This window comes from Herpailurus yagouaroundi, unplaced genomic scaffold (genome assembly GCF_014898765.1).
Source record: "Herpailurus yagouaroundi ecotype Mexico unplaced genomic scaffold, PumYag 181, whole genome shotgun sequence".
Lineage (NCBI taxonomy): Eukaryota > Metazoa > Chordata > Mammalia > Carnivora > Felidae > Herpailurus > Herpailurus yagouaroundi.
Window position 1 is genome coordinate 15,790,132 of NW_024412412.1, and position 14,765 is coordinate 15,804,896.

The window sequence follows — 14,765 nt, forward strand, 5'->3', positions numbered from 1 at the left end:
TTTCAACATTTATTTTATTTTTGGGACAGAGAGAGACAGAGCATGAATGGGGGAGGGGCAGAGAGAGAGGGAGACACAGAATCGGAAACAGGCTCCAGGCTCCGAGCCATCAGCCCAGAGCCTGACGCGGGGCTCGAACTCACAGACCGCGAGATCGCGACCTGGCTGAAGTCGGACGCTTAACCGACTGTGCCACCCAGGCGCCCCTATCCTTTTTTTTTTTTTTATATCAGTTCATTCTTTGTTATTACTGAGTGTAGTATTCCATTGCACTAATATGACTGTGTCACAATATATTTATCCTTTCTCTTTTTGGACATTTGGGTTGTTTCTAATTTTTTGAAACATATTGAATAAAGTTGTTAAAATCAAGTATTTTTGTGGACATATGTTTTTCATTTGCCTTGGACAAATTCCTAGGAGTAGAATTGCTGGGCCAAGGGTAGTTGTGTGTTTAACTTTGTGGGAAATTGCCAAATAATATTCTAAAGTGGTTATGTCTTTATTTCAACTCTCATTATATATGACTGTTCTGGTTGTTTTTTACATTGTCACCAACGTTTACTGTTGTCATTTTAACTATTCTGATTAATGTAAAACAGAATCTTATTGTGACCTTACATTGCATGTCTGTGGCGACTAATGATGTTGAGCATCCTTTCATGTGATTTTTGGCCATTTCCATATCTTTACTTGTGATATGTCTGTTCATGTCTTTTTTAAAGTAAATTTATTTAACTTACAATAATTTATTTGTTAGGAGGATTTTTAAAGATCTATTCTGGTTTCACATTTCTTGTTAAATATAGATATAGTGAATACTTTCTCCCAGTTTGTAAATTGCCTTTTTTTTTTTAAATGTTGCCTTTGAGGAGAAGTTTTTAATTTTGATGACATCTAATTTACCAATCCTTTTTTCTTTCTGTTCTCTAGGTAGGATAATTTTTGTTCATCTGTCTTCAAGTTCATTGACTGTTTTTCTTACATTTTTAGTCTGTCGTTAAGGGTATTCAGTGAATTGTTTTATTTAAATATTGTACTTCTCATGTCTAGAATTTCTATTTGGTTCTTTTGTGTAGTTTTTGGTTCTCTAGTGAGATTTCCCCATCTGTCACTTATTATGACCATCTTTATCTGTAATTCCTTGAGCATATTTATATAGCTGCTTTAAAGTATCTTTGTGTGAAGTCCAAAATCTAGGCCATCTTGGAGTTGGTTTCTATTGATTGATTTTTGCTCTTAAGTGTGTGTTACTTTTGTTTGTATGTTTCTTCTCAGGTCTTCTTTTTGATTCTGTCTTGAACAGTGTGGATGCTGCTTTCTAGACATTCTAGTTTCTGTTATTGTCCCTTGAAGAGTGTCAGTTTTTGTTCTAGTATGCAGCTTAATTTTTTAACTGTTCACCTTGGGGATACTTGGTTTTACACATATTTTTAGGGCAGGTTTCTTTGGGTTTTATCCTTAGTCTATCGTGAATTTCTCAGTCCTGGGACATAGGCTTAACCCTTCTAATTCATGTTCCCTACACAGTTTCAGTGGAAAGTCCATGGTCACATCTCTAGCAGGGCAGGATTCCAGCTCTGCGGTGGACAACAGTTCAAGTATGTGCTCAGCTGCTTCAGCCATCCAGCTGTTGCTTTGAACTGGTCTCTTTGCAGTCGTACTTCCATACATGTGTAGGACATAATCAGCAATGGGTTTGAGAGTTTGTGATCCAGAATTTGTGGCTCCATCCTTGTTTGTGCTTCCTGCATTTATTTTCAGCTGCTTTGGCAGTTCCTTACTCTGTTTCTGATATCTTAGATTAAAGTAAAAAACAGATGTTCAGTCTAAGTTTGAACTGCCTTGGGGCAACTGGGTGGCTCAATCAGTTAAGTGTCCGACTTTAGTTTAGGTCATGATCTCGCAGTTTGTGAGTTCGAGCCCTGTGTTGGGCTCTGTGGTGACAGCTTGGAGCCTGGAGCCTGCTTTGGATTCTGTGTCTTCCTGTCTCTGCCCCTCCCTTGCTCACATGCTGTCTCTCTTTCTCTCTCAAAAATAAATAAACATTAAAAAAAAATAAGTTTGAACTGCTTTGTGTCTCTAGGACTGTTGAGTGCTTCAGGGGAAAGTTACATAAACATGACTTATACCAGCGCTAGTCCCTTCTATTGGTAGATTTTCCCTTCAGTTTCTCTGACTTTGCTTTCTGGTGCCTTTAAATAGTTCTTTAATATTTTTTCTCTAGAATTCACAGTTGTTTTCTATAGGAAGGCTAGTCTGATATAAGCTATTCTTCCATGACTGGAATTGGAACTCTCTTTTTTTCTTTTAATTGTGGTAAAATTCATAATGTAAAATTTATCAACTTAACCATTTTAAAGTGTATAGGTCAGTAGTGTTAAGTACATTTTCATTTCTGTGTAAAGTTTTTCGAACTCTTTTCATCTTGCAAGACTGAAACTCTATACCTATTCAATAATTTCCACTCCCCCATTCCCTCAGATCGTGGTAATCAGCACTCTACTTTCTTTGTCCATGAATTTGACTTTAGGTATCACATATAAGTGAAATCAAAAGTATCTGTCCTTTTGTGTTTAGCATATTTACTTCTTTTTAAGTAAATTTTTATTTTACATATTCACTATATTTACATAATGTTCTCAAGGTCAGTCCGTGTTGTAGCATGTGTCAGAATTTCCTGTTTTAACGTTGAGGAATACTCCGTTTTATGTCTATAACCAGATAGTTTTTTTTTAAGATTTCATCTTTTTCAGTAAACTGTCCACCCAATGTGAACTTATGACCCCATGATCAGGAGTCACCTGCTGTCCCGAGAACCAGCCGGGCACCTCCTGTAACCACATTTTCTTTATCTATTCATCAGTGGACATCTGGGTTGCTTCCGCTTTTTGTTGTAGTGAATATGCTGCTGTGAACATGGGTGTCTCTTTAATTTTTTAAGACTGTAAAGTTTCTCTGTCCTTAAACATGGCATATTTATCTACAATGGACCAATTTGTTTCAGAATATTTATGGAACAGAAAAGACCAGGGCTGAGGCCTAGTTGACAAAAACCAAAACAGAATGAAACCAAAAAACCCAAAATCACATTATCCTCAGGCTACTTTCTGAACAATGATTTATTTCAAAAGAACAATATTATCCAAAGCCTTTGGTTAAGAGGTTTAGTTAATTACACTTTGGTACAAGAATTTTTTTCTTTTTTTTTTTTTAACATTTATTTATTATTATTGTTATTATTATTTTTAAGGTTTATTCATTTTTCAGAGACAGACACAGCGTGAACAGGGGAGGGGCAGAGAGAGAGGGAGACACAGAATCCGAAACAGGCTCCAGGCTCTGAGCTGTCAGCACAGAGCCCAATGCGGGTCCTGAACTCAGAAACCTCAGGATCATGACCTGAGCTGAAGTCGGACACTTAACCGACTGAGCCACCCAGGCTCCCCAAACGTTTATTATTGAGAGACAGAGAGTCTGAGCATGGGGGGGCAGAGAGAGGAGAAGAACAGAATCTGAAGCAGGCTTCAGGTTCTGAGCTGTCAGCACAGAGCCTGACGCGGGGCTCAAACTCAGAAACTGCAAGATCATGACCTGAGCCAAAGTCAGACGCTTAACCGACTGAGCCACCCAGGTGCCCCTTCACTATATTCTTAATGTTTACAATTTCCTCTCCTTTGTTTTAAACAAAATGATTTTCAGTGAAGTTGAACATTATATTATCTACCAAAAGAAGAGCTAAAGGCTGCTATAAAGTTGGTCATGAGAGTAAAATGGATGCATTTGTCAGTCGTCAAAAACAACAGTAAACTAGGGGCGCCTGGGTGGCTCAGTCAGTTAAATGTTCGACTCTTGATTTCAGCTCAGGTCATATTCTCATGTGGGTTCGAACCCCACGTCACACTTGCTTCTAGATTTATCCTACTTTGTTACCCTAAATCCTCCTTTTATATTAATCTAACTGAAGTTCCAATCATGTTATTCCATTTTATGTAATCTTCAGTGATTCCTTTTTACCTGCTTATTTCTTTGAGAGCAGTCTAGAACATAGATTTGATAATAGCACTTAAATTTTTGTTGGCTAGTGTTATGTGTTTAGAAGAAAGACTCTTTGCTTGGCAGTGAGGATAAGTTGTTCTTTCTCATTGTGGTTTGTTATATTATTTAAACTTATTTCTTTTAAAAAAATTTATTTTTTGAGACAGTGTGTAAGCAGAGGAAAAGGGAGAGAGAGAATCTTAAACAAGGTCTACACTCAGCGTGGAGCTCAATCTGGAACTTGATCCCATGACCCTGGGATCATACATGACCTGAGTCGAAATCAAGACTCAGATGCTCAACTGAGCTACCCAGGTGCCCCTAGCTTATTTATTAATAAAGACCATAAAATAATTTTATCATGAATTTCTGTATCTCTTCAAATTGACCCATAGAGCATATTTGAAAATAATTTGTTCATATATGGACTTGTGTAAATTAGTGTAGCTATATAATAGATACTTAGAATCATGGCTTTGTTTCATACTTTTTCGTTTTTTTGCCCATCTTGGGGCTCAAACTTATGACCCTGAGATCAAGAGACATAGGCTTTACTGACTGAGCCAGCCAAGTGCCCTTGTTTCATACTTTTTATATTTGTTATATTTTTATAATAGTTAGCTTAAAGAGGTACTGATAGAGATTGATAGAGATTTGTTAGTGTGACAGGTATGTGTTCTATTACTGAGTTCAGATTTTTGCCAATACTCATTTTTATCAATTCGTAACCAAAATGTATTATTGGAAGAGTATTTTAGAGCTGTATTAGTTATCATGTACAATGTGGTTAACAAATGTAATGGGACATTATGTAGATGAATATGCCATTCACATAAATCCTTTAGCATACTAAGATCTTGTTTTAAAGATCTCAAGTCTCTTAAAATTGCTTTTAATTTCCTTCTATAATTTGAAAGCAAATTTTAACGAAAGGAAAAGTGCTTCTATTTCCCAAATGTTTTTGGTTGTAGATTTATTTGCTACTAGTTAGAAATTCTATGGCCTGAAAACTTTGTTTAATGAAAGAGTAAGGGAGAAAGAGTTGCAAATGAACAAATTTAGCAGTGTTTTGTTGTCAAGGTGGCTCTTACCATGTTCTGATAGCTTGGCATTGAGATGTCCAGGAGAAGGATATAAAGGACTTGTAGACAAGGGCCTGTGGTGGTTACATAATTCAGCCCACCATCTCAGGAAGTAATTTTTTGTGTGTCATCCTTGTCCATTGGATATCTGGCTTGTTTAAAGTTCCCTCTGATGGAATATTCACCATCTAATGTGAATCTTGAATAGCTTTAATGTTTTTTATTCAGTTCCTTCTTATGTTGAACAGAAGAAACAACTTCTTGTAACTTCCAAGTCTGTTTGGTCCTAATAATGCCTTCTAGGGCAATTTTTAAACGTGTAGCCATTTGTGTATTTTTTCATATAAATAATGTTTTAAACAAGCTGGATGTCCACTGGGCAAGGAAGCTGTTTCAGATTTCTCATGTCTTTCACTCCTGTGACTTGTTTAGTTCACCTTAATGTGGAACCATTGTGTGCTGAGTAGAGTGTTTGACTTGCCACGTATTTGACTTTGAGCAAGTTATTTCACTTCTTGGAGTCTCAGTTTCCTGAGAGGATTAGCTCAGTTAGTGTGTAGGAACAATGATCTATTTGTTGCCAATAAATGAGATTATAGGATTAACCTATTCCTGTTTTTGCTGTAATTTCTTAAATATCTGGGTCAGAAACTTTTCCTGTTTTCTCCTAAATGGAATAATCCATTTAGGAATGAGATGTGACTACTTTTTTTAAAATCTAGAAAACATAACCATTTTTTAAAAAAAGTTTGTTTATTTTTGAGAGAGAGAGCGAGCGAGCGTGGGGAGGGTCAGAGAGGGAGGGAGACTGAGAATCCCAAGCAGGCTCCACACTGTTAGTGCAGAGCCTGATGTGGGCCTCAAACTCATGAATCAAGAGATCATGACATGAGCCAAAATCAAGAGTCGGACGCTTAACCGACTGAACCACCCAGGCACCCTAGAACACATAACAGCCGTTAGTTGAAATTAATATCTGAAAGTGAGCAGAAAATAGCCAAAATGTGTAGGAGATGATTAATTTGTTGGATTTGCATTTATTTTGCTTTATCTTTTGTGTCCAGTGGATATGTATCTATTCTACCTTCCATACTGGGAGTTTATTATACTAGAATTAAATACTTATTAAATGAAAAATGAACGATTGAGGTAGTGTCTTTTTTTTTTTTTTTTTCTTTTCGATGCCTCCCCCATTAGTCTTTGGCAAGTAATGGTTCTCAGCTGTAAGGCTTAGCTATCTTAAGTATCTTATCACTGAGGCCAGTGGAATCACTAGGAGAGTTTAGCTAAACCTTTGTACCTATGTGTCTGTGAACAAAATTCTTGATGCTTTGTGCATGTTTTTGACCTATGAGATTTAAGATGCTATTTTGTAAATTATTATAAATCTATAATGCAGACATTCTGGAAATGTGGAAAAGCATTGGATATACTTTCACAGTTGATATTCTGAGAAAAAAGCTGTCACAGAATATTAAAACAAGAATGGTGTTTTCTTTGACTTGCGGGCTGTTGCCTATATATGGAATCCTCACACAGGATGAATACCGATCCTGAGCTGGGGGTTCCATTTGTGACTCAGTTTTCTAGGAAATATGACCCCCACCTTCCCCCACTAAGCGCATTTAAAATTGGTGTGTAGTGGCCACGATGAGTAAAATGAGCAACAAATCCTGGAATGCACAGGTATTTGAGAATTATAGGTTAGCCTTTTGTAGGCCAGCTGTGAAGTAAATCAGGATCCCAAGTTACATTTTGCTCCATAGGATTCCTGGGGACAAAGCAAAGCAAGAGGATGAACTATTATCTGAGATGATGTATGGTCATATCAAAATTAGGCCAAATCAAGTGGTATTTGAAGAAGGAAAGAAAAAAAAACCTTGAGAAATAAGCAGTGCTTAAAATATAGTACAGGTGTCCTTGAGCTGGAACATGAGTATGTGTTTTTCTCTTGGGGGAATTGCCACTTAAGCCCAGTACCATTTTTATTTTTCAGTCTTTATCTTCCTTCTCTATGGACTTGAGCTGCCCTGAGCAGTACAGTGACTTCTGTACAGAAGTGGTAATGGAGTATGTGGCTAGTCCAAATTAAGATGTGCTAGAAGTATTAAAATATATACCAGATTGTGAAGACTTAGTATGGAAAAGAATTTCATCAATATATAGTATTGAATAGGTATTGATATCCTAATATTTTAGATATATTAGATGAAATATATATTAGATGAAATTTAACTTTCTTTTTCCCTTTTTTTTTTTTTTTTTTTTAAATTTTTTTAAAAAATGTTTATTATTGAGAGACAGAGACAGAGCATGAGCATGGGAGGGACAGAGACAGGGAGAGACACAGAATCCAAAGAAGGTTCCAGGCTCTGAGCTGTCAGCACAGAGCCTAACGCGGCGCTCGAACTCACAAACCGAGAGATCATGACCTGAGCCGAAGTCAGACACTTAACATACTGAAACAGCCAGGCGCTCCTCTTTTTCCCTTTTTAATGTGGCTACTAGGCACTTAAAATTACATATGTGACTCTCCTTTTTCTGTTGGATAGCACTGGTCTAGAGCTCAGGTTTTTTATTCCTAAGGCATAAAATTGGTACAGAATTAAGAAAAGAGAGACTAGAAATCTTCCAAAGAAAGTGGTCAGCTACAGATGCTGAGCCTGGCGTGATACCTGACGTAGGGGCTTCTTCCTGCGTTAGTTGGGGTCTCACTAAGAGACAGAAACCACATCGTACGTGAACAAGAAAGTTTAATATAAAGTTTTATTAACTTATAAAGGGACTTAGCTACTGAGAGATAAAGAGAACTCCAAAGAATACAAGAAGAGCAGATAATGGGAGCAATCACTACCCCTAGGGCCAAGCAGAGAACGTTATGGAGGGACACATTGGAAGAGGGTTCTTTCTTCACCCTGGAGCTGAGATCCGGGCTTGACCGGAGAGAGCACAGCCGTGGCTGTGGTGGAGCGGTTTGGGGAGACACCACAGGTGACAGGAAGCCACCCCCAGGGTGCTAGCACAATTCTCTGGGAAGCTGCCCTCTGAGTGCCATTGGAATCTGCTGGGGGTGGGGTGGGGTGAGTGCCATCTGGTGTCCCACATGCTGCTGCGTGCAGCACGCTGCAGGGGCAATCGGAGAGGAATACACGGGAACCAGGAGAAGAAGCCCCTTCCTCCTCCACAGTCACTCCAGCATCCTCTCCTGATAAATCTTGACATGATCTGGGTTGGCAAAGAAGAAATGTTTATGGGGTCCATCTCCATTATCCTAAAGCAGGGCAAAAAAGGGTGCATTTGGAGCAGAGAGGCAATAAACTGATGACTGGCACGCTCCATAAGTGTGTTGCCACTGTGTAAGATGCTCTGTTGTTTAGATAGTTTGGCTCCAAGGTAGAATATTTAAAAATTGGGCCATCTATGAATTTTGAGGACAGATGGTCACCACAATCCTAGAATTTTAGTTCGATGAGAATCTCTTTTATTTTGAAATATTTTAGGAAAGATTATGCCTTCTCTTGTTTTGTTATCTACTCTCTTTATATTTAAACAGTGAATGTTAAAGAGTAGCTTCCAGTAGAAATGCTGTCTTGGTATTTCATTAAAGTTTTACTCCTTGCTCTGTTTATTCCTGGTAGTGTTTGACTACAGTTACAGAGATTACATTCTGTCCTGGTATGGAAATCTCAGCAGAGACGAGGGGCAGCTTTACCATCTGCTCTTGGAAGACTTTTGGGAGATTGCCAGGCAACTGCGCCACAGACTGAGCCACGTGGATGTGGTTAAAGTCGTCTGCAATGATGTTGTAAGAACTTTACTCGCTCATTTCTGTGACCTGAAGGCTGCAAATGCCAGGTAACTGTTTGAATATGAACAACCTCCCCCACTTTTTTTCCACATTAAAATATTTTTCTTTTGTAGAAAGGGGTCAAAGTCAAGATAAAACTCTAGAATTTTCTGCCTTCTTGTTGGCACTTGGCTTGAAATGTACATATGTTGAGGGGTAATAATTATAGTGTGCTGATAGAGTAGTTTTTTGTTTTTTTTTTTTTTTTGTATTAGGAGTCCTATACTGTGAAAACTGTCTGTGAATTTACAATTTTTGGAAAAGTTTAGAATTCATGTTTCTTTTTGTGAGTACTGTGTTAAGAGCTCTGTCTCATCATAGTATCCTGAAAATTGACGATTATTTATTGACTATTTATTATTACTACTACTTTTATTCTGAAATACCAACTTCCTTATTTTAGTTTAATTCCTTTTTTTTTTTTTACATTTTCTTTTTTCTTTTAATTTACATCCAAGTTACTTAGCATATGGTGCAATAATGATTTCAGGAGTAGAATCCAGTGATTGATCCCCTGAATAAACACCCAGTGCTCATCCCAGCGAGTGTCCTCCTTAATGCTCCTTGCCCAGCCCTCTTTAGGAATCTCCTATGGTTTGTCCCCCTCCCTGTTTTTATATTATTTTTGCTTCCCTTTCCTTATGTTCATCTGTTTTGTATCTTAAATTCCACATGAGTGAAGTCCTATGATATTTGTCTTTCTCTAATTTCGCTTAGCATAATACCCTCTAATTCTATTCATGTAGTTGCAAATGGCAAGATTTCACTCTTTTTGATTGCTAATATTCCGTTTTATATATATACCACATCTTCATTATCCATTCATCAGTTGATGGACATTTGCGTTCTTTCCATACATTAGCTATTGTAAATAGTGCTGCTATGAACATTGGAGTGCATGTGCCCCTTTGAAACAGCACTCTTGTATCCTTTGGATAAATACCTAGTAGTGCAATTGCTGGGTTGTAAGGTAGTTCTATTTTTAATGTTTTGAGGAACCTCCACACTGTTTCCTAGAGTGGCTGCACCAGTTTGCATTCCTACCAGCAATGCAAAAGGGTTCCTCTTTCTCCCCATCCTTGCCAGTATCTATTGTTTCCTGAGTGGTTAATTTTAGCCATTCTGACCGGCATGAGGTGGTATCTCATTGTGGTTTTAATTTGTATTTCCCTGATGATGAGTGATGTTGAGCATGTTTTCATGTGTCTGTTGGCCATCTGGATGTCTTCTTTGGAAAAGTGTTTGTTCATGTTTTTTGCTCATTTCTTCACTGGATTGTGTTTTTGGGTGTTTGGTTTGGTAAGTTCTTTATAGATTTTGGATACTAACCCTTTATCCATATGTCCTTTGCAAATATCTTCTCCCATTCTGTCGGTTACCTTTTAGTTTTAATGTTTGTTTCCTTCACTGTGTAGAAGCTTTTTATCTTGATGAGATCCCAATAGTTCATTTTTGCTTTTGTTTCCCTTGCCTCTGGAGACATGTTGAGTAAGAAGTTGCTGTGGCCAAGGTCAAAGAAGTTATTGCCTGCTTTCTCCTCTAGGATTTTGATGGCTTCCTGTGTTACATTTAGGTCTTTCACCTGTTTTGACTTTATTTTTGTGTATGTGTAAGAAAGTGGTCCAGGTTCATTCTTCTGCATGTCACTGTCCAGTTTTCCCAACACCATTTCCAGGTGCCCCTGAATGTCCCATTATTGAGTGAGTGCAAGAATGCTGAATTACAGCATTTCTAACTTGCACGTAAAAGTCATCTTATTTAAAGGAGTGGCCTTCTGCCTGTTTGGATATGGGCTCAGTAGGAGAGGCGCTCCTTACAGTTAATGTGGCCTATTCTCACTGATATTATTCTATCTTTACTTTCAGGGAAGAGGGAGGGTATCTGACAGACACACAGGAGGATGAATAAGCACTGGCATCCTTATTGGGCAGGTGGTAACTGCTGTTCTCTCCTAAGAAGCCCTGCTGTGTGAATTTACCAGTGAGCAGCCCTCTTTTGCCCTGTGCTGTTGCTCATTGGGGCCCAGCTGATAAATGTCATTGTCCAGCAGCAGCTCTCTGTTGCCGGCTATATTGCCTCTCTCTAGGAATCATTTTCTCTCCCAAAGTCTACCTGGCACAGGTTTAAGAGATCAACATTTACAGAGCCATCTCATGCCTATTACTTTCCAGCTTGCTGCCCTCAGTGTGTTGCAGTTTTTAAAAACCTGTGACCCATAGTAGGAAATACATTTTCTTTTTCTTTTTTTTAAAAAAAATTTTTTTTCAACGTTTTTATTTTATTTTTGGGACAGAGAGAGACAGAGCATGAACGGGGGAGGGGCACAGAGAGAGGGAGACACAGAATTGGAAACAGGCTCCAGGCTCCGAGCCATCAGCCCAGAGCCTGACGCGGGGCTTGAACTCACGGACCGGGAGATCGTGACCTGGCTGAAGTCGGACGCTTAACCGACTGCGCCACCCAGGCGCCCCAGGAAATACATTTTCTAATGTGACCTAATTTCATAAAACAGTACCTTTGTTACCTGTGATAACTGATACCTTTTTGTTAACTTTTTTTTTTTAAAAAAATGGTGTTGGGGACGAACTAAATTTTATTTTATTCCTTGTGGCTCACAACCTAGGTTTGAAAAAATTATTGTAGAGCAGCGGTTCTCAGATTTTTTTGGTCTCAGGTCCCCTCTATACTCTTAAAAGTTACTGAAAACCTAAAAGCACTTTATGTGGGCCCTGTCTCATGGGGAACTGGAGCCAGGTTGTACTGGGTTTGCAAGAGCTGACTGTGCACGTCTCTTCCCTACTTTGAGATCAATGGCATCACCTTGTTAGCTTGTAATTGGCCATGGTGGGAGTATTTACACAGTGCAATGGGCCAGTACTACAAATCAGAGTGTTTTCCCCCTTGGGGAGCCACTTGTTAAACCTAATACCACCTCCCCTCTCGTTAGACTACCAATATTTACCGTATCAGATATTAAAAGTAAGAAATTTTTAAAGTGCATGAATACACAATACACTTCCCATTAGCCAGTAGGGTGATGTCGGTCCACATCAGGTAGCCTCTAGAAGCTCCCCGATGCCTCTGAGAACAGGAGTGAAAAAGACAAGTGACATTTTGTACTGCACATAGGGGTCCCCAGACCACCCTTGGCAAACTGCTGTTGCTAGAGAAAGCAGCTTCCAGTAAGGGTGTATGGGAACAAATAGGGAAAATGAGAGAATGAGGACTCTTGGCTTATATCCCTGGCGTCTCAAAAGCTTCAGCCTCTCCTTTTGAGTGTTTAGCAACCCCTTAGAGCTTCTGCTGGTTTGCTGTGGTATCTGTTGTATAAAGTGCTCCTTTGTTCTGCCTGGCAGATACTGTCCAAGACTTGTTTGAACTCCGCAGAAGCTCATTTCAAAGTATTTACATTATGGTCCAGTAGAAGACAGTACTTTAAATCCATGGTTTATTCCAGTTGGAAGACTGATAGATTTAAGTTTGGGAGAAGAGCAAGTGGTTGGAGAAATTTAGTATTTTTATGATTATCTAATTTGAACATGAACACATATTTTTCATGGAGACGTTTGCCAGCTTCTGAAATTACTGCTTTTGTGACTAATATATTATGTTTATATATATGTATGTATATGTATATATATGTGTGTGTGTATATATATATATTCTACCCAATATATTTTGTGACTAATATATTTTGTGACTAAGATATTATGGGTAAGGCATTGCAATAATAGAAACAGAGAATTGATTCCATTTTAGAAACGCCTTCTCCCTGGGCTTCTAGTTTTCTTATACCAGATTTATTTTGCTGAGATCTGGGCTGTGCCCAGAAGCTCTCGTTGATGATTTTTATTAAAGAAAAAAAAATCCACTCTATCCTAGTATTATAGATATTTGAAAAAGTGCCAGTAGGTTACGGGTGTTTTTCATGTAGATGATTGTGCCCTGGAAGTGAACCGCAGAGAAGTCCTATCTGATTGTGCATTATCTTCTACAAATCACTCAGTGAGACTTGCAGACATTGTGTCCAGGTTTGATGGCTGTGTCTACACTTGCTTGCTCCAGGTAAACAGTGCCCTCGTCCTAGAAATCTCTATTGGTGTGCAGATATCTGTTGGCTGTAAAATTATTTTAGCAGCCTGGGAAGCACCCAATTGAATTGGCCGCTGTCAGACAAGAGAATAATAAATTGCATTAATAAAAACAACACAATACACTGGTTGACTGTTAGGGAATTGTGTGGAGGCAGCTTTCCAGTCAGCTCATATTTATTTCCAGGCCGACATTCTGTTGCTTTGTAAACCCAGATCACGTTTAATTCTTGCCTCTGCTGCTTCTTCCTTTGTCCCATCTGTCTGGTTCCAGCATGTTTCAGAAAAATCTAAAACTGATTTTTCGTATGCTGTTTAATCAATAGCATCTTTAATTTAATATTCTTCTTACAATGTCTTTGTGTTTTGTTTACTAGTCAAGCACAGGCATGCTGTCTAAGGGGGAAAATAATTTTTATTAATGTATTCTGTCTTTATCTCTGAAATTCCCCCCCCCCCCCCCGCCTCCCGCCCTTTCATCTTTGCAGTCATTGATTATAGAGCAGTATAAAGAGTCTGGACTTGAGAGTCAGGCAGAATAAGGGAGTTATTTCTACTATTTATTACCTCTGGCTTTAGACTATTCACGTAACCACTCAGATCCTCAGTATTCTCATCTGTGAAATGGTGATGATGGTATCTGCTTCTTGGTGTAGGTGGGAAGGTTAAGTAATGTACATAGGAAACTTATAAAAAGCTAATGTTTGCTCACTCAAGGAATGAGAACCCACATGTAAGTAGTAGCAATTGCAGTAAACAAATGATTGATCCGCACCGGCACAGGAGGATGCTGCCTGGATGAAGAAGGCTCATGGTCACCTCCTGACCCAGAAGTAGCCAGGTGCTTCGAGACTTTTTCTTGGGATCTCAAGCAGTACCTGATGTCCACTGACTAGAGGGCATGGTGGGAATATCCTGCTTAGAGTGAACAGAGGGATTCCAGGGAAGCATTTGCCTCTCCTTTTTCCATAGATCGAGCTTGTTTGACTAGCTGTCTGGCCTATGGCTCACTCAGAAAGTTTTCTGTAACTCAGTTTTAGGAGGGAGATGAATTTGTAGAACTCTGAGGACCAGGCTCTTTTTTATGATCTACCTTCCATTGGAACAGAGAGGGAATTGTATACACTTTGATAGAGATTTTGTTATTATAGTAAGAAGCCTCTCTTGTTAGTTTTTTTTGGGGGGCCAGCTTTTCCCAATAATCATTAACCAAATATATACTTTAAAGTAAAGTTTTACCCTTAAATGTGCTTGACATGACAAAACTAGCATCTAGATCTTACTATATTAAAGTAACATTAGCTGGCAGCATAGAGTTTAAAATAATTGAGGATGCCATTTTAATTATATTATTTTTATTTTTTAAGGTAAACTCTACCGCCAGTGGCTCAAACTCATGACCCCAAAATCAAGACTCCCATGTTCTACCAACTGAGCTAGCCAGGCACCCTTGAAGATACCATTTTTAAAAGTAAACATCTATCAGTACATATGCAAAGGCTTATTCTTAAAATCTGTTTATTTTGTTGGCTTTGCATATTTGTATTGAACCTCTTGCTTGTTGTAGAAGACAAAGAGGAAATCTTTCTTTTTTAGAGTACTTACTCTGGAAACTAGTCTCCATTCTCTAGTGGAAAAAGAAAGCGCAGTGAACTCCCAGGAGGTCTAGTGGTAAAGGCGCCAATATGCATGTGTTTCATTTCCTAT

At 38.6% G+C, this 14,765-nt stretch overlaps 1 protein-coding gene across 3 annotated transcripts in view; it reads left to right on the forward strand.

The window, feature by feature from the left end:
* Nucleotides 1-14,765, forward strand: part of SNX25 (sorting nexin 25) — a 134,125-nt gene that overhangs the window by 31,819 nt on the left and 87,541 nt on the right. For all 3 annotated transcript variants that reach the window (XM_040489925.1, XM_040489923.1, XM_040489924.1), the window contains exon 3: nt 8,759-8,975. In XM_040489925.1, coding sequence (XP_040345859.1) covers nt 8,759-8,975 — 217 coding nt within the window. The remainder of the gene's footprint in view (nt 1-8,758; nt 8,976-14,765) is intronic.